Source organism: Drosophila novamexicana, unplaced genomic scaffold, assembly GCF_003285875.2.
Source record: "Drosophila novamexicana strain 15010-1031.04,08,12 unplaced genomic scaffold, DnovRS2.1 tig00000739-arrow-arrow-pilon, whole genome shotgun sequence".
NCBI classification, from domain to species: domain Eukaryota; kingdom Metazoa; phylum Arthropoda; class Insecta; order Diptera; family Drosophilidae; genus Drosophila; species Drosophila novamexicana.
In genome coordinates, this window is record NW_020824819.1 from 208,567 (window position 1) to 233,507 (window position 24,941).

A 24,941-nucleotide genomic window follows, 5' to 3' on the forward strand; every position below is an offset into this window, starting at 1 on the left:
CAAACACGCGACACCTGAATGCACCGACACGCCTCTTTGCTGCCGCAGGTGCCACGGGGGGCGTTATCCGGCACGTCACATTGCGTGCAGTTGATTTTTTGTTCGACAGATTTTTATTTGCAAATTTGCGAATCACGGCGGGAATTTTCGGGCCGTCACTTTTCGCGTACCGGAAGCGACAGTTGCCAACCGCTTTTGTCGCATTTTGGGGGCTGAGTTGGGGCGCGAACACTTTATTTGGCTTTGAGTGGCGAAATTGCCAGTTGCCAGCCTTAACATGACTGCACCGCGACGAGAAGCCAGTTTCAGACTTAACTATGAACTGCGTTGCATTGTGGCCTTGCGGCCTTGTGGCGAGCATAAATAAACAAGCAGTCAGCAGCAAGGGTCGAGGCTCAGTCAGGCTAAATGAAATTAAATTCTGCCCTATAAAAGGTACTTCCCCGCTCTGTTGTCTATATCTAAGTGGTAGCTAACTGGCATCTGTCTGACCTTCCGTTATCCCAGACCCAACGCGCTTGTTTGCATGTAGTACAATAAAAGTACAATAAAAAGACAAGAGAACATACGTATCTAAGGATTGGCGAGGATTGAATACTCTTGTATTGAATATTATTATTCAACTTAAGTAATAAAGTATTAAACTTAAAACAAATTTGAAATAGAAAAAGTTAGCTTCAGTTGCATGATTGCAGTAGTGCAAGCTTCTGATATTAAAAGGATTTGGTTTAACAACACGCAAAGGTCGTATGCTTTTAAATATATAATATAATATACCGTGCGGCCGAAATTGGTTTGCTGGACACCCGTTTTCCGGACGGGTGCCTTTTCAATTATACCAGCTAATTATACTTTTAACTAATTATAGAGAGTGAGTAATATACTTGGGAAAGGGTTCGTGAATTTTTAAATAAAGCAGTTTTTCTTGTATATTTTGGCTAGTTGAATTCCAAACAGAATAAAAATTGTAAATAAAGACTTTTAAATTTTAAATGTTCAAATTGTTAGAAACCTTTTGGGACATATATTTATCTCTAATTAATTTTGTATTATTTATTGCAAGTGCAAGCGTTGTTTTAACTGCATTATAATTGAAACTTTTATTTTTAAACTAAGCTTATCAAAAAATATTAATCACACTAAGATACTGATATAATATATAAGACTTTTATAACCAGACATTTTTTCTTATGACAAATAGCATCCTTTAAAGACCTGAGACATTTCGATATATTAATTTGACGATCTAACATAGATGGTTACGGATATCTTTTGACTTTAGCATAATTAAGATTCATTATAAAATTTATGTCCTACCCGATTATATATCATATTCGTATATATAATTTCTTCGCGTTTAATAACAAAACGAGCATGCCCTTTTAAAATACCACAGCAGCATCCAGATTTGTGGTTAGAAGGCAAATGCAATAGAGTGCTCGGAAATGGCAGTAGTAAACCAATAATTCATGGTAATACCTCATGTTTTGTACCTCATTGTTTGTATTTTCAGAGTTCCTTTCAGAAAGATAGAATTACAAATAGTAAACAGTTGAAGTGGTTGGTTTTTAACTCGTTTGACATCTACGAAAATAGAACTGAGAAGTTATAAAACTTGACCCGATTTAAATAAACTACAATTCATTTACTAATAATGTTAGTATTGTTATTATTGTTATTATTGTTATTATTACTATTTAAAATTCAAATTGTTACACAAACTATTTGTTTGCTGTTTTTTTTTTGTAGTTTGCTTGTCCTCACGATAGCATCCTAAAGCTGATTAACGGATAAACTTTGACTGATAAGAAAGTTGGTTTAGCATCTCATATCCGGGCAGGGGCTTTCAGGTTTAATGTCTGCGCGGTGCGTGCTTCGCATGGAAATGTAAATGGAAATGAAAATGTGCCTCATTAACTCCCATTGCGTTGGAAAATATGCCGCGAAAGGATTAAACGGCGCCTGTAAAGTGCCACGACGGCCATTAAAAGGCTTCGCAATATAATTAAATATTTAAATGTATCGCTCTTAGTACTTATGAAATATTAATGCGAATATTATAAAGCCACCACTCGCTCTTTAATCACCTACAACTGTCTACTATCTGCTGTTTTTTGTTTTAATTTCATTTTATTGTAAAGAGTAGCAGCCATTTAAGTAGCACACTCAAAACAATTTGTTTCGCATACGCAAATTTTCTTATAAAACTTACAACCGCACAGCTTTGTCTGTGACTTGTCAGCGAAGGCAGCCAAAGTCAAGCATAAGCCTAGGGGGCTTTTTCATATGTGAAGTACGCGCACAACAAAGTGCCACAATTGTGCAAAGTACTCGGAAAACCCAGTCACAACAACCAGCTAGAAAAATCCCTTTGCCATGCTAAAGCGTGAGTCTCGGATAAAGTCAGAACCAGGACCTGAATCAAACCAATTTAAGACGCACTTGCCAGAAACTCATTAGCCTTGTTACAAAACAAGTAAGATTACCTAACGAACAAGGTTCACGACTAAAAAATACTGCGTACGCAAAACAGACATGAGTGCTCAGATGTTTTCAGATATATCTAAAACGAACCAATGACAAAATATCTGTATATTATGCAAAATCAGGTACTTACAAGCCAAGCTCCTATGGGCTGACAGATGCCTCGACTAATCATGAAAATTAAAAGTATAATATATAATACTTTTTAGAGTTGTGCAGATTCAGTGTCCTCTACACAACTATATATTGCCCATTGTGTCAACTTTTACAAGTAATGGGTGTATAAAAGAGACACAAGAACAGGTACGACTGTGGCTCCCAATTGGCCTAATTTGAATTAACTATTCATGTTTAAGTGTGTGAATGTAAATGTGAAGGTGCGCACATAGACGCTCACTCGTAAACCCGCACTCAATGGTTCAGCGGCTGCGTTATTTAAATAATTTGAACAAATTTGCGATTAACTCAAACATTTGCCATGTTGAGATTTTATTTTTTATGTCTGAGTTTACAACAACGTACTTATTATCACTTCATAAAAATGGGTTTGTATCTGGGGAAAAAGTTTATTAGGGCCTTTTAACTTGGCAGAACTATATCTCCCAATAACTTGTGTGTATGGGTTGTCTGCAGGGCACCTATGTGGCTAAGAACCGTCAAATAAATATTAGGAGAATTAAAAATGATGCCATTTCTTCAATATAAAATTAATTTTAAAAAATGCAAGCTTAATAAAAACCCTTCTTAACATTCGTTATGTACTAACTAAAATAATTTACACTTAACTTGTTTCAATTTGAAATTAAAGTTGGGGGCTTTGAATATATATTTTAGACATGTAGTTATATACTCTTTTAACATGGATGCCCAATACTTGACGCAAATATTTTTTGGTAGAATGGTTGATCGAAAAAATCTCAATAATGAATTGATTAGAACGATCATTACTTCTTCTTATTTATAAACGAGAATAAAATCAATCGATTATATTACCGGAAACACGATGGGAAAAAAGTCTGCTTGGCTATTATTTTAAATATTACCCTAATTCCTTCATTCATGAACTTTTTCTCTCTAGTTTGCTCACTCTGTTTTAATGACATATCTATTTATTTCGTTTGATAATCAAGCCGATACCAAACGAAACAATTATTTAAAAATACTACAATACTACTTTAACTGACGCTGTAATCTTACTGGGTTGACTTAAACAAGTTGCTCAAATGGAACTTGAGACGCTTTGAAAGCAACGCGTTTAACGTTTTTGCACTGTGTAAGGCTACACGCAGTAAAATATGAAACGACGAATCAAAGGCAAGCTGAATTACAAAAGAATAAGAAACTGGACAATAGGCGACACAAAAGTGCAGAGTGAGTGAAATAAAATACATAGACATTAAAATAGTCGCATGCCGTCTCGGAAATTGCAAACGTCTGAGAGGTGGCCTAATGCCAATGCCAACACCGGATACGGATGTGTGACACATGGCTCTAAGCCCCTAGCCAGCCAATGCTCACCTCATCGCGGCCAAGCACCCAGCAGGCACACACTCACACGTATAAATATATAAACGCATAGAATGTCGTTTCATTGTCGTTTGCGTTAAGTAGGCGACTTTATTAAGCCGAGGACACTGTAGCCAAAAAGTGTGCAACGCGCAATACGACAGCAGCGGCAACGACAACAAAAAGGGGGCAAACAATTTCAAAATTTATGCACACAAAAGCCAGAGGCCAATTGAAGCAAGCGGGGAGGGAGGTTGGACAGGACACCTTGGCAGGCCCCAGCTGGGCGCGTGTAAGGTGTTGCGGCCTTGCGCTAACTGCGACAAGAACTTTAGGCAGCGAGGAGGCAGCTCAAGTTCGTGCGGCATGGCCGCAATTTGTTGCTTTTTGATATTTATTTTGACGGTGAAATAAAAAGCGACTCATAAATCAGACGCCCTGCGACTTGTGACGCGCGCTTCGCGCTCCCAGTGCAACAATAGCCGCAGCGGAAACGGAATTGCGCGCGCCCCAAACAACAAAACAAAATGGCGTTAAAGATGGCAGCCAGGTGCTGAGCAAGACTTGAGCTTGTTATTTATGATAAAGCTTAAGCGTTGCATCTGCCTGCGGCGCTTGAATTATTTTTCAACCTGGCACAAATCTACCTTAATACCTACTCAGTATCAATAATAGACCTTTAGTAACAATATTGAGGCGAGCTTTGGGTTAAAAATTATAATAGGCGCTTGAGAGAAGGTTGTCAAGGTTGTGAGTGCACGGAAATTTCACTGGGTTATGAGTTAGGAATTTCTAACTTCAACTTCAACCTCAACTCAGGAGAGTTGAGCTATGAAAATATATGTTTGTTTCCTATGTGTAGTATAAGATTCGATACTAATTTATGTATATTCTTTTCAGCCATCCAAATCTAAATTAATATCATTAATTACCTAACTGTTCATTAATTGAATAAATTAAATATGTATTGTTAATTTTTGTATATATTAGTTTAAGGTAAATATTTATTTTCAAATTGTATGAGTTCTTTGCTTATATAGCTCGGCCAATATAGAGTAATTTAGGCTTTTTGTTGTACCACCTGCCGGGCAGCTCATCAGCAACCTGGCCACTCGGGGCGCACTTGAGAGTTTCCCTTTTTTGTGCATGTGTGTGTTCGTGTGTGTGTTAGGGCATTTCTCAATGTAGGCTTAAAGTGTCATAAAAATGCCAAGGCATATGTATAATGGCTACACCACTTACCCACTCACTCATTCATTCAGCCACACAAACATCCACCTACTCACAACTCAAACACGCAAGTGTTTACACACATGAGCAGGCAATGGAGTTATTTACTTAGTTTTTTTTTTTGCAAGAGGGTGTGCTTTAAACGGAAAGCAATTTTTTGCAAAAAAAAATGTATTGCCATGACCATGGGGCACATTGTGTGCGAAAAAGGCATATTTTTTCAGTACCTTGGGCATCTCATTTATACACATACCAAAACACGCACACTCAAACACACACGATTCTCGTGTTGGGTTTCTGTGGCTCGACGGCAATGAGAACTGTTCGTAATCATAATCCAAAAACGACACATTGGGGCACATTTAAACTGATTTCATTTAGAACCTGTGCGCTTGTACATGTTTGTGTATGTGTGTGTTGCACGCGTGCCTTAGTTGCCATTGGAAAAATAACAACAACAACAGCACATGCGTTGAAGAGAAAATTCGTGGGGAGTATGTCTTGACACGCACGGATCAAAGCCACAAAGTATAGGAAGGCAAAATTATAATGAATTTGTTGTGCATACATTTCAAACGAGTGCCTCGACACTGCGACGCACTCACATACACACACCCACAACAGGCACACTCGGCCCAAAAGGAAGGCACACTCAGCTTTGATTTGGTATGGTTTACCCGATGGAACTCGGCAGATAAGCATTTAAGTGACTTCGGCCCAAACACTGCCCTTGGCAGTTCTCAACGAACGCCAATCACATCGCAATCGAGGACATGAAACAAATACAAGTTGTTTTTGTGTTTGATATACCCTGTAGAAAAGCTGGTTATTAGAAGGAAAGGAAAGAGGGAGAGAGATATTAATTGAAATAAGTAACTGAAAAGTTTAGTTTTAATACAGGTTAAAGTATTAGTGACCATGGAGGATAGGATAATTTTAAATGTGGTATATAGTCTAACGAGTTTTTCTTCACCCAGAAGCCAAAACTGAAAGCGATTAGAAAAAATAAAGTATATATAATTATATATTCAAATACAAATATTTTTGTAACAGTTGAAGGATTTTTGAATTTCTTTCTATGTATATAATTTTAGGGAACGACCCCAAAAATTACTTTAAAAACTATCTCTCAATTAATTTCTATTTATTCACCGATTAACAGACAGATGCAGGCAATTACATTATACAGGGTGTTTAGCTGTCGATTAGCTCACAAGCGTATTGTGTTTATTTTGATGACGATTGTTGTTGTTGTTGGTGGTGTTCGATGTATCGGCAAATAAATTGAATTAAAGTGAAATCAGTTGCCCTTGGCTGCAATAAATTAATGAAAAGCGGCAGGCGACACAATAAACCAACCGAAATGAAGGAAAGCCACAAAATATAATCAAAGAAATCAACATAAATCAATGAACAAAATACAAGTACACGTTTACTTTAAGAAGCTTTTGGCTTTGGTTTTGCTAAAGTTTCAGTTTTATTATATCTGAACAGTTTGAAGTTGAAGACATTATACAACCAGTTGCCGAACTGTCATTAAAAGCAGCTTTAGTAGCTTAAGAGTTTATGACATAAACTTGTGTTTAATTAAACTCAAGAATTGCGCTCTCCCAACCAAAGCCAAAGTATAGAGTAGCCGAAGAGAAACTTATTTATTTTGGACATTCACAAACAAATTTGCAACTTATTCAGTTTGGGTTTACTCAGAATTAGAGTATGTCAAGTTGAACGGCATGTTGCCAAAGGGTTCGGTGTCCTTGGCTTGTTACAAACTCATAAATTCCTGAATGTGTGGTAACAATTTGAGGCAAGAATAAATAGGGTAATGCCGACCGACATTTATACTTAGTCAAAATAGCCGTTGTGAACAGAAGAGAGCAAAAGAGAAAAGTGACAAATTGACTTTAATTAGTTGTAGAGTTGGGCGTTTTTGTTAAGTAAAAGTTTATTTTCTTACTTTTAATTGAAACTAGCGAAGCTTAGTGAGTCTTTACATATCTTGCTCACAAAGTGAATGTGGACAAACAAATCTGTTAAAGATTTCATTTCCCCATACTTGAATAATTCGCGAACTTTTATTGTTCTTTGGTCACAAGTTCATAATCATTGCTGCAAATCAATTTTCAAGCAAACGTGTTGGAAAATGGAGTGCCAATTTAATTTTTACTGTGAAACGACAAAGCGGATGTCCGAAGAACAGCAGAGCCGTAACCCGAACAAACTTTAATTGAATTATTATTTTCAATTGCCAATATAAAGTAGAGATCAAATGGTATCAATTAATTGCTTATATTGCATTGATATTTAAGATTTTCAATTTACCAAGCAATTGTTTTCTATTGAATAATTCAATATACAAGTCAAGGCTTCATCAAAACTTCAGTCAAGGATGTGGAAACGCAGTTTCGCAGAACTTGTCTATAGCTAGGAAAATGGTTTGAGCTGTGAATCAAATTAAAGCCCTTTTATGTTTAGGAGACCTGACTAAAAAAACGATTTTTACTCTCATTAGGTAAAAACTTGCACACTTACAAAATGGAAAACATCAAGCTGTATCAATGCAAAAAGAGTTTCATTTTTCTGAACTCTGATAAGCTACCTTTTATGGAATTTGCCGTGTATGTAGAGAATGTAAGCACATTTTCCACTTAAGTATGAAACGTGCCATTAACTTGACAAGCTTCAGCTTAGCCCTAATACGAGTAGGTTCCAGTTGCCACTCAACGACATATTTTGCTTTATTTATGCAAGTGAAAACCCTGAAAAGAAACTCAGCTCTCGTATTTAGACTTTAATGCATTGCAATAACTTTAAGCTTAAGCGGGCTGCTGGCAAATCGCAAAACGTTTTTGAAATTATGCACAAATCTGCTTTATGGCCTCGCCGTCAAGTCAACTCCTTGGGGCGACTTGAGGACGCAGCAGCTGCAAATGCCTCGCAGGGCACCTGTCATAAAGTAAAATTTAGCCAATTTATTTATGGGCCAGGATAAAGAAAACGCGTTTAGTACATTTCCAGTCACATGCAAGGCATTCATCAGCACTCGTAGCCCCAAATAAGCGAAATCAAATGATGATAAATACAAATTTAATGGGCAGGCTGCAGTCCCAATTCTCAAGGCCGACTTATGCGTGTAATTGGCAAATTATAAAATTTCATTTTGCAATTATGGCCGCTGTGTGAGAACCCTGACAAATCATAGACAAACACAAAAATAAACAAAGATTTTACTTTTGCTAAGTGCCACAACAACTGCAAAAATAATGTTGGTATCCTGTGCGAATACATGTGAGCGCAAGGCCGCAACTTTGTGACGGGTTTGTTTGCATTTGCATTTCATTAAAACACACAGAAAGTAAACAAGCCGACCCTCTCCATCAGGCCAGAGGCCATTCACTCAACTGGCGGCTAGGATGATGACTACCTCAAAAACAGACTTGATGGTTACCATTCAGAACTTTGACGATGACGACGATGACTACAACTGCCAAATGACAAGGGGTTGGTATACGGTTATTTTTATATCCTTGCAGATTAATTTGCTATTGCAAAACATGTAACACGCGGATTTGAAGCAATCTAAGTGGATAAGGTAACCAACTGTATCAGGAAATAAATATATCTCTAAGAAAGTTTCGGCCGAATCGGACATCGGATAGTTACAGCTATTCAAATAGCACAAATTATCAAAAATAAAACGAGTAAGATCGCTGTAGTCGACTACAAAATCCCTTGTGCACCTCAGTCATATAATAATAATGTTTATAGCACCACGCTTCAAATCATAAAATATAGTCCAATGTGCATTCCATTTGTGCACAACACACTAACTCATGTCCGACGAACTGCACAAGTTAAGCAATGGCAAGGCTGTTGCTTCTACTATTGGATATTAAATTTTGAATTACTTCTATATTTGTTGTCCGATCTTCATGAAATTAAGGTCATAACTACGACATTAAAATGTGTGTGTATACAGTTCAGAAGGTAGCTTAAAAATATGTAAAGGGAATAGGGGGAATTGAAAAATTATAATTTTTTGTTCACGAGAGCTAACATTCTAAATTTGTTGTATCTGAATTTTACAGTTACTAAGATTGGCCTCAAAAGCCAAGTTTCAAAATTGATTTGATAGATATTTGGGAATGGTGACATAATATTAAAAAAATAAAATGAGAGAAGGGAGTATGGGAGAATATTTGTTTTATGAAAGGTGCTCACTTTAACTAAAGACAACAATTCCATTTTCCAAGCATACTTTGAAAGACATTTGTTAAATTGTATAACAAAATCAATTCTTTAGTGGAAAAATGTTAAAAATTATAATAGAAAAACTCTTTTGCCTTACCCATCGACCGCACTGAAATGTTGACGTATTTTCTTATTAAATTTCTTTTTTTATTCGGAATTTGATACACATGTTTTTTGCTGCTTGTTGTCATAGAAAAAATCATTTGGTTCTTCATAAACCAAGCAGACTGCTTTAAGACTATTCGCTTTTACAAAAAAAATTTTTGAAAATAGTTGAAAAAAAGTCTATTTTTATCGTACAAATATGTGTAACAGGCAAAAAGGAGCAACTCCGAGTTGATCGAGCCATGTTTGCCCGTTCATTTGTATGAAAGATCTGGGAAACTAGAAATTGCTTGGATAACATTATTTTAAATTATTATAGTATGGAAGCGTATTTGGTCGTCGTCTACACAATCACAAATTTTTGATTTGCTGATTCTTAAAAATTTCTTTTGCTGCAATTGCATATAAGGGTGCATGTGTGCGCGTGTGAGTGTGTAAACGTGACTTGCCTGAAGCTGTTTTCAGATTGCGCATACGCCGCGTAGAGCGAGTGAGTCAAGTGAATGCCTCAATTAGTTTATGTTACGCCCGAATAAACACACGTTAAAAGTGCGTGTAAACAGAGCCGCAAAATAATAACGCCATGTACCATGGGCAAGCAATAAAAGAACTGGTCAAATTAGGCTACCAGCCCTCTACGCCCATAGCGCCTACCCCCTGGCCCAGCCCCTGGCCGTAAACAAACAAAACTGTCACTTGTCCCAGGCGCCTCTGCGGCAGTGACAGTGGCAGTGGCAGAGGCAGAGGCAGAGGATCTGACAAAGGTAAAGGCAATTGCAGAAGCAGAGGCAGCGCAGAGTTGCGCCCCAGGCCACTGGTCAGATAATTTCCTTTGTTCTGTATGGCAAATGTTTTTATTTCTCTTTTTTGTTTATGTTTTCTTTTCCTTTTTTTTTTTTCTTATTTTGTTGTGTGGGGTGCGCGCGAGTTCTTGTCAGCTATTTTTCCGCTTATTTTATCACGTTTTGTTGCCAGTTTATTTTTTTCTTTGTGTTCACTTGTGAGTGTGCCGCAACTTCAGGCTCAGACAGGTAGCAGTATGCAAATCAAACAAAGAACCGAGTGCCACCCCAAAGGACAGGAAGCGACGTTGACAGCAGCGGAAGGAGGCAGCTGAGGAACGCGAGCGCCCATCAATATGGATTTCACGTGGCTGAGGTGGATAACGGGTGTGCGATGGGGGCCTTAAAAATACGCTGATCTAATGCAATCACCTCAAATTGTGACTTTGGAAAGCGGCGTTTTACTTAATGGCATTCATAAAAATTGTACTTGATTTTACATTTGTTTATTTTATTCACATTTAAGTTTGTTTCACTTTATGCTTGTATTTAATTAAATATAAATAAAGTCAAATTTAATATTTGATACGTTTTTTTTTGTGATTGACGTCTAATATTTATTTATTTATTAACTGTTTAAATTTGAAATTTTTTTTTATTGAAATTTGAAATTATTTTATTTTTGTTTATGATACTTATATTACTTTTTTTTTATACATGTTTAGAGTCTGAGTGTTAACATAAATAAATAGTAATTTTTTGCTTTATTGCTCGAATTTTATTTATAAACAAACTTTGTTATAGTCAAATATACTTCAAAGCCTTCAATTTTCATTTTCTTACATGTTTGTTGTTTTTTCTTATTATTATTATTATTATTTTTTTTTTTTTTTTTTGATTCACTAAAATCTCTTCTATGTCTGGGGTTCTCTCCTAAGCAAGCAATAATTTGTTTTCAATTTTTGTAATTTTTCGTTTTGATTTTCAATCAAATCAACAAATAAATTGTCTGTCATAATAAAGCTGATTAGATCGTTTGTGGCTAAATGCGAGAACCAACCATTTTATTTACTTAGCACGGAATGTTGAAAACAACGCGTATACGCCTAGTCTGCCTCGTGTTTTGGCTTGGCGTCGCAGAAACATGCGCGTCGCGTGTTCTCTCGACTCAACGTCCGCGGTTCGACTGAGAAACAGAAGGCAGACAGGCACACACATACACACGCAAACGCACACACTCAGCTGTCAGAGGCTGTGCCGAGTGATGTTAGCTGAGTGCGCAGAGTTAACAGACGCTTTACAGTCGTTTAACAGTCACAGCAACAGCTGGGCTGGCGATTCATTCATAATTATTTTGAGTGAAATTCGGTTCTTGGGGTCAGAGAATCTGACGCTGCGATTCAATTTACTTAAGCAAAAATGTGTCGCTGGGGAGCAACTGGCCAGCGCGTGTCCTAGACGTAGATATTAGGCAGACAATTTAGGACATGCCTCTGGCAATGTATATGCAAAGGGACCCATAACCCGTCGTGAAAATAAATGTTGACCTTTTTGGTAAAAATATAAAAAATAACATGCAAAGAAATAAATGCGCGTGAAATGTCAAAATCACTGTCACGGGCAGGAGAAACGAAGGAAAACCAGCCAAAAATGAGAAAGAAAGGCTATCTTCGGCATGCCGAAGATCTAATACCCTTGCAGACCCAACCTTTTCATAATGCTTATAGTGCTTTGCCCGTATCTAAGAAGCACAGGGAAAATAGTAAATGCCGAGTTTGGGAAAGATATCTTGATAAACAAAAAAGGTTTTTAATCAAAAACCTAGTTTTCGACCGATCGTTCCTATGGCAGCTATATGATATAGTGGTCCGATCTTAATATTTTTTTAACATAATTATTTATTTATTTTATTTAATATCTGCCCCTTATTGGGCAATAATTAAATAATTTCTCTGGACGTTAGCAGTTATGTGTTGCGTGTATCTATGTGTATGTTTAGTGTGTTTAGCGTAGGGTAGCAGTGGAATGTGGACAACGGTGGAATTATGTCGTTAGAAAACAGAAACAAGAAAAGTCTGATTTTCGCTTCAAAAAGACATAATTTCGTCATGATCAACGTCAAGCGTTACATCGTTTTCAAAGTCATATCCCCGCGTGGAATTCTTTCGAATTATTCACCTTAAATACCCAAAAAATTCCGTACAAAAAAACATCAGAATTTATTTATTTTTTTTATTTTGTTTCATAACATCGTATTTTCGTTGCTCAATTATTATTTATAAAGGTTTTTAAGCAAATGTATGTTTTACAGCTTTTGAATACTTAGATTTTATTTTATGTATCTATACTTAGCGGGTATTATCCAAGTAAGCTTTGTCTGGTCTTTTCCAGCTTTTTCTTTCTGTCCTCCCTTTTGTCAAGTTGTAACTGTTTTTACCTGAAATAAATAAAATTTAATATATTAAAAAAAGTTGTCGTTCAATAAGTAGACAAAACGTGATGTAATCGGACATTATTTGGGCGATGTACTCAAAAAATCATCAAAAAGGTGTACTTTACAAACGAATCGGTTTTTGGTCAACAACTTTTGTGAACAGATCGATTTGTAACTTGTTTGAATGCCAGTAGGGATCCGATCGACCAATCGTTCCTATGGCAGCTATATGATATAGTGGTCCGATCTTAATAGGATTTTGCATATATATGAGTATAGTAAAACTAAAATTTGCCGAGTTTGGTCAAGATATCTTGAAAAACACAATGTTTTTCATACAACAACTTCATTTTCGACCGATCGTTCCTATGGCAGCTATATGATATAGTCGTCCGATCCGGCTGGTTTTGACATTTGTGCTGCGTGCAACAGAAAGAGATACTTCTGCAATGTTTTATAAAAATAGCTTTAAAACTGAGGGACAGGTTCGTATAGAAACAGACAGACGGACATGGCTATAGCGACTCGGCTGTTGATGCTGATCCAGAATATATATATTTTATGGGATCGGAGATGTCTCCTTCTATGCGTAACACATTGTACGACAAAATTATAATACCCTCTGCAAGGGTATAAAAAGGGAAGAAAACATAGAAGAGAAAGATGACAACGCATAAGCAGAACACAGGCAAATGCCAATGCCAATGCCAAGGCAATCAAGAAAATTTGCTCCAACAAATGGCAAGGCAAATAAGAGAGCGAATATATATGAAAGTCAAGTGTTTGCACGGACTGCTGCTGCTGCTACTGCTGCTGATGATGCTGCTGATGATGCTGCTGGTGTTGCTGTAGCTACACCGCACAATACACACACCACAATCAACACACACACAAGCACACACTTACAGTCACATACACACATGAGCTGTTTTGGGGCAGCCCAAAACAAACCGCAAGTATGCTAGCACTCTCATATTCCTGTGGGTTCCCTTACAGCTTTCCCCATTTTAAATTGCAACGCGGGGCTGCTGTTTGGCTGCACAACATAGTGTTGCACTTGTAATCAAGGCTGGCTGATTTGGTTTAGGGTTAGGTTCATAGTAAAAATAAATGGCTATTCCCGGCTCGAACCGGGCTTTATCCGAAAGTAGAAAACAGTTAAACTAAAATGCGAATCGAGCCATTATGTGTTTGAAAATAAATTAAGCTTGAAATATTTTGAGAAGAACAGGCAATTATAAATTAAGATTACATTGTCTCATACAAGCAGATGGCAAGCCTTGTGGCTTGAACGTAAGGGCAGATTTACGAATGTAGAAAAGCAGGTTTACGAACCGAACATTAAGATAGGGAGCTCGAACCGTGAGCTGACCATCCGAAAATGTATTTTCGAGCTTGTATCCCTGCTTGTTATTGCAGCCATTGAAATCGGGCAAGCTCCGGCTGCTGGTTTTATCATGTGGTCTCAGTTTGTGTTGTGCTGACAATTTTTTTGCATACCAACAAAAGTTATAACACAAAGCTGGATTTATTGTGCTTAGATCTTAGGCAAACAAGTCCCAAATTAGACCACAGCCAGGGCACATGCACTGCTCCAGCTGTTGTCCCTCCTACGCCTCCCCCAACTCCCGACTGGCGACTGTCTGTCTGGCTCCAGCTGTGCACTGCAGGCAGCCAGGGTAGCAAAGGGATTTGTGTGCTGTGGGTTTATTAAACCAAATTGCACTCCCCATGCCGCCAACCTTCTGTGTTATCACTGTTGTGCCTTGAATGCAACTTTTTGCTTTAACGTGTCAAAGTGTCGCCTCAATGCTCAGAATTTTGATGGTAGATAGTTTTTAAAAGCAGAAAACATTACTAGCAACTATATTACACACACACGCATGAAAAGCCGCAAGGCACACCTAGATTAATGTAAGAAAAAATACAAGTTTTAGTAAATAAACATAGTACATACCTATAAATCATTCAAATGAGCATACGTACTAAGGAATCTCAACAAATGGGTGAGAGTATTCATTCGTCAGGCATATGCTGCATTATAATCCAATAACAAGTAAGAGGCTCAAGTCGAGAGCTCCCGACTAGGGGATACCCTGAACCCTCTTCTTCCAACATTAAATGCATATATATATTCTATTTTAGAAGCTATATGTCAAGTTTGGTGACTCTAGCTCTTATTATTTACCAAAATTGCCCAAAAAACAGGATATCGATATAGATTTTTATCGATTGCTTGGAAACGGAGCAAGTTATCGATTATCGGAAGCAAACTCGATCTGCGCAGGCACTAGGAGGACCTACATCTAAAATTTCAAGTCTCTAGCTCTTATAGGTTCTGATGTCGTTTTGGAACGTCATATCTCCGCGCGGATTTATGTCGTTTTGTAAAGTCATATCTCCGCGCGGAGTTATGTCGTTTTGGAACGTCATATCTCCGCGCGGAGCTATGTCGTTTTGGAACGTCAAATCTCCGCGCGGAGTTATTCATACGGATCCCTTCTATCATATGGCATTCAAAAATTCAAAATTGATGGGTTAGAAAAAGTTGTTGACCAAAAAATGTTTCGTTGGTATAATCAACCTTTTTTATTGATTTTTTTAGACTATCTCGGCCAAGTAATCTCAGAGTCCAAGCATTCGCCAACCCATACAAGAGACCTCGCTGAGAGGTGTGTAGTCAGAAGGCTCAAGAAAATATCCTTTGGAGACCTCCTCCAACCACGACACAGGAGCAGCCCCAGAGCCCACCAACGACCTACGTGACGGTGCAGCCTTACTCAAAGAAGACGGCTTTGACGTTTGTCCACGATAAAGCCTGAGAAGCCAACCAGGATTGGCGAGATACCACCTAAGTTAACGGTTTTGTAATAAAAATGTATGCTATTTTTTGATTCAATACAATAATCATATATAAGTTAAAAAAAAAAATTTTTTTGACGATTTTTTTTTTAGCTCTCGGGTAAATATATCCTGTTTTTGAAATGTTATACCTTTTTGAATTCGTGCGAATCCCTACTATCATATGGCATTCATTAAAAAAAAAAGTTGTTGGCCAAAAAACGTTTTGCTTGCAAAGTCCACCTTTTTTGGAGTATCACAAGTGAGATTCATTAAATTATGCTTAACGAAGTACTGTCCCAATCGAGCTCTCTCCAATGGATTTATTCAAGCCATATAAATAGGTAGTTTTATCTAAATCAATATACTTACTTTGCATACCCAAGCCATTTGCATGACCATAATATTAAACAAGTAAGAGGTTCTAGTCGGGAGCTCCATTTTCTTCTTCCAACATCAAATGCATATATATATTCTATTTTAGAAGCTACTTATGTGTCAAGTTAGGTGACTCTAGCTCTTATTATTTACCAAAGTTGCCCAAAAAACAGGATATCGATATCGATTTTTATCGATTGCTTGGAAACGGAGTAAGTTATCGATTATCGGAAACAAACTCGATCTGCGCGGGAACTAGGAGCATCTACATCTAAAATTTCAAGTCTATAGCTCTTATAATGTTCTGAGATCCTTGCGTTCATACATACGGACGGACGGACAGACAGACGGACATGGCTAGATCGACTCGGCTATTGATGCTGATCAAGAATATATATACTTTATGGGGTCGGAGATGCTTCCTTCTGCCTGTTACATACATTGGGATTTTGCACAAATGCAATATACCCTTATACCCATTTTTAATGGGTTCAGGGTATAAAAAGTCGTTCAAATAAAACGTGTTCCAAATCAATATCAGCATGCCCTTTCGTCTGTTTTATAAACTCAATTTAAATTAAATTAAATTAAAAAGTTGAACTTACGTTCAAATTGAGACAAAAAATTCGAAACAATGACATACCTCTTAATGAGCAGTAGGTGGCATTTCCCCACAGTTAAGACCATAAATTTGCACGCTGAGCACAAGCGGTAATTTCTGTCGGTCTCTCCATACATTTTTTACTTAGTCAAACTTAATCGTATCGCATATTCACAATTCCATTGATGCTTTTCTGAACGCCCGCACGCCCGCTGACTTTTATGGAACTAACCTCTTAATCACCAGATCATATCGCCGCCATAAAAGCACAACAGCAACAACTTCATCGGTAAGTGTGTATGCGATTTAAGCATTTCTTCCGTATTCTGGCCATGGATGTTTGCTGGGGTATCTCTTTGAACCGTGCCTAGGCTGCCTACTGCCTATTGGTGTAGTATTGACTCGCTGATTATTTTTATTTGGTTCTCGCAAACGTTTCGATTGAGACATAAAACTATGCCGATGCCCTGCCTGCGGGGTAAATATAAACATTTATATACGATTAAGTGTGCTGTTTATTTTGATGTTTGCTTTAGTGCTTCCGCTCCTGCAGCTTCGACGAATTCTATGCCTACGTCTGTTCAGTGGTGGGCTGTGCCCCGTCAGATATTGCGTATACGCCGCATTAAATCGTGCAGAATGAGATAGACAAACAGAAATAAGAGTTGAGCAAGAAAAAAACTCTCGGCAGATTAATGTCGGCGTGCTCAGAGTATACCCATACTGAAATTGAATTCAACCGATGTTAGGAGACACGGTAAATCAATAAAAAACTAATCAAAAACTCAAAAGCAAACATTGGGCATTTGTTGTACACCAAATTGATTGTCAGCAGATTATCTATGTATATGTGCGTGTGTGTCGAAGTCAAAAATGAGCTTGTGGCCAAGAAAACAAAAATATATCACAAAAAGCCAAATTAACGCTCAGCATCAACCAAATTTAATTTCATTGCAAATCCAAACCAATTAAATTAAAGCATAATATGCGAATGTTGCCTGCCACTCAATTATACCCTGTAGGCACTAGCAAAATTATAAGGCTTGTATAAAACATGCCGCGATTTGGAAGCCATTTATTTTTATTTATTTATTTTTATTTGAAACTGTTGGACTTAGTTGCAAATGATGACCAACTAGAATGATAGCTATACTGATGGCAGCCATTTGCTAAAGCATGGTACACCAGTTTAATTGATAATTTTCTGATTTCTATGCTATAAAATGGTGACCCACTTTTAAATTGTAAAAACTGATTATTCCTTCTAACAAGATGTTAGGAAGCGAGTCATATTTTGTCATTATATATTTTGTCTAATATATTAATAAGGTATAGGATATCTGCTAGTAGAGTCCTTTTAAATTATTGTTTACTTTTAAATGGTTTTTTGTTTTAACCATCCACTGTGACAATTTCGGTTATTTTACTTTTTTAATTTATGCAAATGCAACGCAGAGCATTCACCCACAGAGAAGAAGACCGCCAGAGAGGGAGGTAGAAAGAGAAGAGAGAGAGAGAAAGCGTGAGGAACTCAAGCCACAGGCTTTAATGCTCATTAGGGTGTTGCCCAAAACCACTAAGAACATTCAAGGGTGGAATATTCCGCAGTTGTAGAGCTGCGAAGCATGGATATTTACAATTGCTTATGTATAAAAACAAGAGCTCAGTTCGCTAAAATTACATTTTTATCTAGAGTTTATGTCGAGTGGAAAATCCGCAAGCTCGCAGAACCGAGACTCCAATTTCACGAATAAAGCCAGTTGCCATTTAAAATGCAAAATGTCTGGTCTTGGCGCTTTAAGCCGACGAAATGCATGCAATTAATTTGAACTTACGACTCGGCATCTCCACTAACAACCGCTGTTGCATTGCGCGCTTTTCTTGGTTTGTGGATATTACGATATTTTAATGACGATGCAATCAAAGAAGAATTACAACCTTCTTTGCCGCTCAGCAATTTAAGTAGTTTCCTCTATCACTTTAAAAATAGAACCTTAAATTTAAAAAAGTTTCCTTTAAGTTAGACATTTCATTGACTTGGCAATATAACTGATTGTCAGCGGATTTTAACATATATTTTTATGCTCTTTAATATTGTTCAATTTCAATAATAATAATAATACAATGACTTAAGGGCCCTCTTATTAAAAAAAAATAAACAGCTAAAAGCATATCTCTGCTTAGTAGCACTGGCCAAGCTAAACTATTGATAATGTCAAGTTATCGATTTCTTTGGTAAAGTGTGGCTTATTGGCTTACTGCCATCTTGTCTGTTCTTTCTATATATTAACTTTTATTTTATGTTCTCTGTGAATATTGCAGATTCCTAGCTTTTACGGTTTGGGCTGTAAGTTGATCAGCAATCAGTCATTGAGGCAGTCACGACAATCAGTTTTATATATAGAGATTACTAATGTCATATATTTTAAGGATTTTGAGAAAACTTATAACAATAACTTATAACATATAAGAATATAATGGAACTTGTAGAACTAGGTTCGGTGCAATCTTAACTACGGCAGCGTTCAAGTCCAAGCAACTAATGCATGTCATCCCCTGAATTGGATGCGATCTCGATTTTCGCCTGTAGATTTCTATTGATGTTGTCGACCATATCAAAGGCGTCGATGATCATCTCTGCCTCGCTCTGTGCCTTCTCGCTCATTTGTTCGAGGCTGCGTCGCAGCTGCTTGTGCTCCCCGCAGGTGTCGCGCTGCTCCGCACGTTGGAAGAGTGTGCTGCTGGCGCGGGCAAAAAGAGCAGCAGTGCCGCTACCCTGTTGGAGTTGGTTATCCAGCTCAGCGGGCAGCGGAAACTCCAATTCCAAGGCATAGCGACGCAGCTGCTCGTACTTGGCCTCCATTTGCTTCTGATCCTGGCCGTAGCTTATGACGACCGCTTGCAGCACCACTTCACTGCCAGGCAGCTGCATGTAGGCGATGACGTCCTTGAAGAGATTCTCCTGGCGCCACATCGTCTGGCTGTAGGGTATGACCTGATAGACGACCGTTTCCGGCTCGGGGCTATACTGCACCAGCAGCCAGGTGTGCTCGTCCATGGGCTCCTGGGCAGCATCTAAATGTTCGTCGAAAGCGTGGTCAAAGCAGCGCGCCTTTAGGTGCAGCAGCACCTTCTCCATATAATCCCGCTGCTCGTAGGCGTACAGCACATGAGCTATACAGCCCGGAGTCAGTTTGACCAACGGCGTGCCTCCCAGCTCGGGCTTTGTGCTCAGCCAGACAACGCGGTGGGGCGAGATCATTTTCTGCACCAAACGCTTGCCCGCCGCATCCTCTTCGGTGTACTGCACCAGCAGCTGTCGGACATCGTCCTCCTCATCGCGCTGCTGCTTGCTCATGGATAAAAGGGCGGCATCTACCAGCTTGCGTTCATCGGCGGCCAATATGAGTTTCGCCTCCAGCTTGATGCCATTGACGCGGAACTCAACAAAGCGCGTCATGTACTTGTCAGATACGTCCGTTTCCAGCAATTCCATGCTGTGCAGAATGCAGAAACGCTTTTTGCCATTCGGTTTGCCGTTCTTCATCGAGCCGTCGTCCACCTCGGCCAGGAACCAGGACAGACGCGTTGCTGCCGCCGCGCCCGCATTGCCTGCCGCGCCACAATTCGCCGAGTCGTCCAAGCCGCTATCGTTGCTAATGTTGCTCATGACTGTAATTAGGAATAGTTCTTTCTGTTGCTTTGCTCTCCACAAACTGATGCTCGATGCTCGCCGTCGCGTGCTTTTAAGCGCCTGCGAGCGATCCCTTATCCTACCAGCGTCAGGTAGACAGCCTTCTCCCGTCCCGGATTTATGACCGCCAGTTGCACGGATTTACCTAATTGTGCGTCGAGTGTTCGATGAGCAGCTGCGTAGCTAAGCGGCCATAAAAGATGATTTCGCCAACTCTTCAGGCATTCGACCTGTGTTTCACTATCCGTAACGGCTTGGATGTATTGTCCTAATCGCTGAGGCAACTGAAAAAGGACGCTATCTGCTCGATTCTTAGACGAAAGTATGGATGTTGTCCTAATCGGAGGCAATGATGATATTTAGTAGAAGTTCGTTTAATAATATATAGACATATTGATGATGGGAAAACCAAATTTGGTTATTTTAGCCTTAAAACTGTGAAAATTATAATAAGTTATAATTATAAAATTATAACTTTTATTTTATTCACGAGTATTTAAGCCAAGCTTTAATTAGACGGTTGACATGGTGCAAACCAATATACTATGCAGTCCGGATGGGGCTGGTTGCTAATTCCCTTAATTATTTAAAAAATATGCGTATGTCGTTTCGATAAATTTTAAATTGTTTACAACATTAAGACCTTCCTGATTGATTGGTTTCGAATAATAGCTGTACGAAATTTAATTGTAAACTAATATTATTATTTTTATTATTCAATTTATTTGACATTTTTACTTATTTTATCAGCTGGTACTCCGAGAACATTAGTGATAAACGCCTGGGTTCTCAGATCCTCAATGTTGGCAGATTCAGCCTTTTTTGTATAGTTATGTGCATTATTTCGAGGCTTTGCAATGAATTCAAATGGTATACCGATTGGAGGACCGATTGGCTTGATCGTATTACGCACATCAATCACCGAGTAGGTGAGAATCTCTTTGAATATGCCCTGTTTGATGGCCTCCTCTATGGCGGCGTGATTGACCAACAAGCAACCGAGTACATCCATTGTCTTTCTCACCTGTACGTGAACATGATAGACATTGTCGGCGCGTAGGAGAATGGACAGCAGGATAGTTTTAAAGGGCCGATTCCCAATCACCTTAACCAACGCACCAACTAGATCATCCAACACTCGCTGAACCTTATTCGAGCAGAACTGACACACACTTGAGGGCTGGTGTTCCAGCTGATTATCCGATTTCGGCTGAACTCTTGGTTCCTCCTGGTTACAAACACATGGTTCGGCGGCCTCAGACGAAGTTTTCGCTTTAAAGTTAGGCACAACAATAATAGGCTGCTTAAGGGTTGTGGTTTTCTTAGATTCAGTTGAACTATTTGTATTAGACTTAGTCTGAATTAAAAATGGTTTCTTGTATTCTAGTTGAATATTGTAATTGGATTCTTGAGCTGTTGGCTTGTTTCGAGCACAAGTGCACGGCTTAAACGACTCCGTTGAGGTGTTGGTATTAAAAGGAAGCTTTATATCAATTGAATTTCCTTGGTCGGGAGGCCAAATGCCTTTTAATTCCTTAGGTCCAAACAATCCGCTGGTGTTTTCTTCGCACACACGTATAAAGGATGTGCTTTGGGTCGGTTTCCTATTAGCGGTGGGCTCTCTCGGCGCATGTTTTTTACAACTGATTGTATCTATATAGGAGATATCTGAGTCCTTGGGTATTTTAATAATTTTTAAACCACTTTGGGTCTTGACTGGAGGAGACAAACTACTGGCATTAATTACTACAAACCTATCTAGCGATTGATTTCTATTGGGCTCAATATAAAAATGTTTTCGAGCACTCTCGTGAGCCTCTCGCGTTCTCTTACGTTTAAGTGCGTCGACATCATTTTGAAGTTTCTCCAGCTGTGCCTCTAGCTGGTCGATTGTGAATTGCATTCTGCTCAGTTGGCGGCCTAAGGTCGGTATAATGTCAGATCTTCTGGAGGGGTTTTCATCCATTTCATTTAATTCGTATTGCGTTTCTTTTTCGTAACTTGGTCTCTTCTTTTCAAAAGTTACCAATCCTTCCTTAGGCTTAGAGTCTCTTTGAATATTTTCACTTTTTCTGCTGGCGGACCTTACTGTTATAATGGGTCGTTTCAAAAAGGGTATGTGTTCAAAAAAATGTTTATTCGAGCCAAGCTTGTTTGATTTTCTAAATAGATCGAGTCTCGACCCTGATCGTTGAGAACCCTTTGCTGCATCTGGTTTCTTGATTGGTCGTTTGGAATTCGCCGATGTGTAATAGAATTCGGAAAGAGGCATCCTTATTTCATCGCCGTCATCGTTCATCATTCTTCTAACTTTCTCCTCCTGCGTTTTTGATTCTTCCTTTGTAGAATTCTGATTGATTGGATCTAGCGAGTCCCCTTTAATCATTAAGAACGATGGTGACAATAAGATACGGTCGTCTGTCTGGGTGGCCTTGTGCTGAACAAATACGGTGTCCTTGGATGCAGCATCTGCGGTTAATTCAAAGCTCTCCTCCAAAGCTGCAATAGGATCCACCTCATCGAAAACGATATATGTTGGTCGTTTCGTGCGAAAAGTGGCAGGTACTTCATTACCACATAACTGTTCCTTTTTTACCTTATCGCAGTGACAGCTGCGGCACGAACTGCCTGCAGGTAGGCGACTCAGTGGCTGGGTTGGCGATGACGTTGATCCTTCTTGCGTTGAACTGTGCATCCAATGCAGGCGGCTCAGCGCGTTTAAGTACCGCCCGTAGGTGCGAAAAGCATCTGCAAGGCAATAAATAAGATTATTCTGGAATTTACCTGTAACCGAAATCGATCGTATTGGTCAGGGTATAAAAGAGCGTTGCTTATTAAGAGACATTCAGTCTACAATTGGACAGCAACCGAGAAAATGGTAAGTGAGCTGTCGAGAAAAATTCTCTAAGCTATTACTAAATTAATGTTGAACCTATCTATTCCTCTCCTTAGATCAATCGCCGTCAACGTTTGGAGTTCGCACTCAGCATATTGCCCTACGACCCCAAAAAGGTGCAGCTGTCGCCGGCACAAAAACAGGTGGAGCAGATAATAGCACGCCTGCGCACAGATGACACCTCCGGTGAGGAGGAAAGCGACGATGAGAAGGCGCGCCAACAGCACCGCGATGCCAAAGGCTTTGCCGAGCACACCATGCGGTGCATAGAGGAATCCGAAGGTGTCTACACCAGGCCCAAACAAATGCTTAGTACTTTGGCTACCTTGACGCTGGCAGCTGAGAAACTGCTGAAAACACAATGCAAGCTGGATGAGGAGAACTTGGAGGAGGAACACGAGTTTCTCGACAACTCTGACTTGGTCATGGATGAGGAGGCAGCGCTGGCCAAAGTGGATCGCCGTGAGCTCAAGGAGAACAACATTCAGGCGCTGAATGAGGCACGTCTAAAGTTGCTGCAACGTTGGGAGCGCAGCAAACGCAAGGCCCTGGATTTGCTCACCATCGAGATCGAGAAGGTGCAGACCATGGATCAGGAGCACGCACAGAGATCAGCACATTTTGAGCTATTTCGCGACGGCGCCGACGAGCACAACACATCAACGCCCAAGACAAACGAAGACGATGACGACGACAAGGAGAACGAAAATGCCATTGAGCTGGACGAGGATGATGAGGAATATGTGCCCAGCGCTGAGTGCAGCGGTAAGCGCAAGCGTCTCAAGAAGCCTGTTACATCCACACCACATGCAAAGCGCAGTTGTCCGCAATTTGAATTCGATCACGATGCAAGCTCAGCTATGGTCACCATTGGACCCAATGGCACGCAGATATCGCGCACTTGCCTGCGGGGCATCAACTGGGCCATGTCTGGACCGGCCATAACCCGCAAGTTGCTTTGCGAGATCTTCGATCGAGCCACCCTCGCATTCCATACGCTTTCCGGCAAGCCGTCGCCCGCCTTCAAGGACTGTGCACGACCCAGCAAGCAGCAGCTGGACCCTCTCAAGGTAGCCGATCTGGTCTATCTGATGACGAACAGTCTGCAAATGACGCCACGCGAGGTGCGCACCGCCATAACCACCAAGTGCGCCGATGAGAACAAAATGCTACGCACACGTCTTCAACGACGTCCACGCAAGACTATCTAATATTATCTTAGTAACAAGCTTAAGACTTAGATTTAGGCCCAGTGCATCGAATTTCGAATTTATAAAATAAACATCACTATTTCATTTACTATTTACCATAACTCTCAGTGTATTTTTTATTCGGGTGGGACACCATTTTAATGCTACATTTGAGCCTTCCTTTTGCACACCGTCCGAACGTAGCTGCAACCAATTATTCACTGAGTCGAATCTTCATTTAGAAAGAGTCAATTCCAAGAATATAACTGAGAAGCTGCAACAATTCTCTAGAGCCCAACAAATATTCTCATATTTGTTTTTGTTAAACTTCGAATTTTCAAATGTCAACTGATTGATTTGTAGGAACTTAACTCATCTACGAATCATAATTCGCGATACTAGATACTCATGGGTATATATGTGATGCTATTTAGATGTCTATATGTATAATAATATATATATATATATATATATATATATATAATAGGAATGATTTATTCGAAAACCACTGATTGAAAATAGTTAGATTTTTTCATTGTGTACCTTGTA

At 39.2% G+C, this 24,941-nt stretch overlaps 3 protein-coding genes across 4 annotated transcripts in view; 1 reads left to right on the forward strand and 2 right to left on the reverse strand.

The window, feature by feature from the left end:
* The window catches only part of LOC115763534, a 39,280-nt gene extending 27,764 nt beyond the window's left edge, over positions 1-11,516 (reverse strand). Inside the window, exon 1 of one of the 2 annotated variants that reach the window (XM_030706149.1) lies at positions 11,419-11,516. The gene's annotated coding sequence lies outside the window, so the exon portion shown is untranslated. Of the gene's footprint in view, positions 1-10,790; positions 10,831-11,418 lie in introns of those variants that run through there. The other variant, XM_030706150.1, reaches the window with a different exon arrangement.
* Positions 11,517-19,034: 7,518 nt separating this feature from the next.
* Positions 19,035-20,701, reverse strand: LOC115763411 (early boundary activity protein 3). The gene has a single exon (XM_030705961.1). The coding sequence runs from the start codon at positions 20,280-20,282 to the stop codon at positions 19,152-19,154; it is 1,131 nt and encodes a 376-aa protein (XP_030561821.1). The 5' UTR covers positions 20,283-20,701; the 3' UTR covers positions 19,035-19,151.
* Positions 20,702-22,967: 2,266 nt separating this feature from the next.
* Positions 22,968-24,495, forward strand: LOC115763551 (early boundary activity protein 1). The gene is made up of 3 exons (XM_030706169.1): positions 22,968-23,037; positions 23,120-23,184; positions 23,259-24,495. The coding sequence occupies exons 1-3, from the start codon at positions 22,968-22,970 to the stop codon at positions 24,411-24,413; spliced, it is 1,290 nt and encodes a 429-aa protein (XP_030562029.1). The 3' UTR covers positions 24,414-24,495.
* The last annotated feature ends 446 nt before the right edge of the window (positions 24,496-24,941 follow it).

Excerpts from the sequence above, each read along its gene's own strand:
- LOC115763551 (XM_030706169.1), top strand. The coding sequence starts at position 22,968 with ATGACGTTGATCCTTCTTGCGTTGAACTGTGCATCCAATGCAGGCGGC. Across the intron at positions 23,038-23,119 it reads AGCGCGTTTAAGTACCGCCC|GGTATAAAAGAGCGTTGCTT; the intron begins GTAGGTGCGAAA and ends CGTATTGGTCAG. Across the intron at positions 23,185-23,258 it reads GGACAGCAACCGAGAAAATG|ATCAATCGCCGTCAACGTTT; the intron begins GTAAGTGAGCTG and ends TCCTCTCCTTAG.
- LOC115763411 (XM_030705961.1), bottom strand. The coding sequence starts at position 20,282 with ATGAGCAACATTAGCAACGATAGCGGCTTGGACGACTCGGCGAATTGT.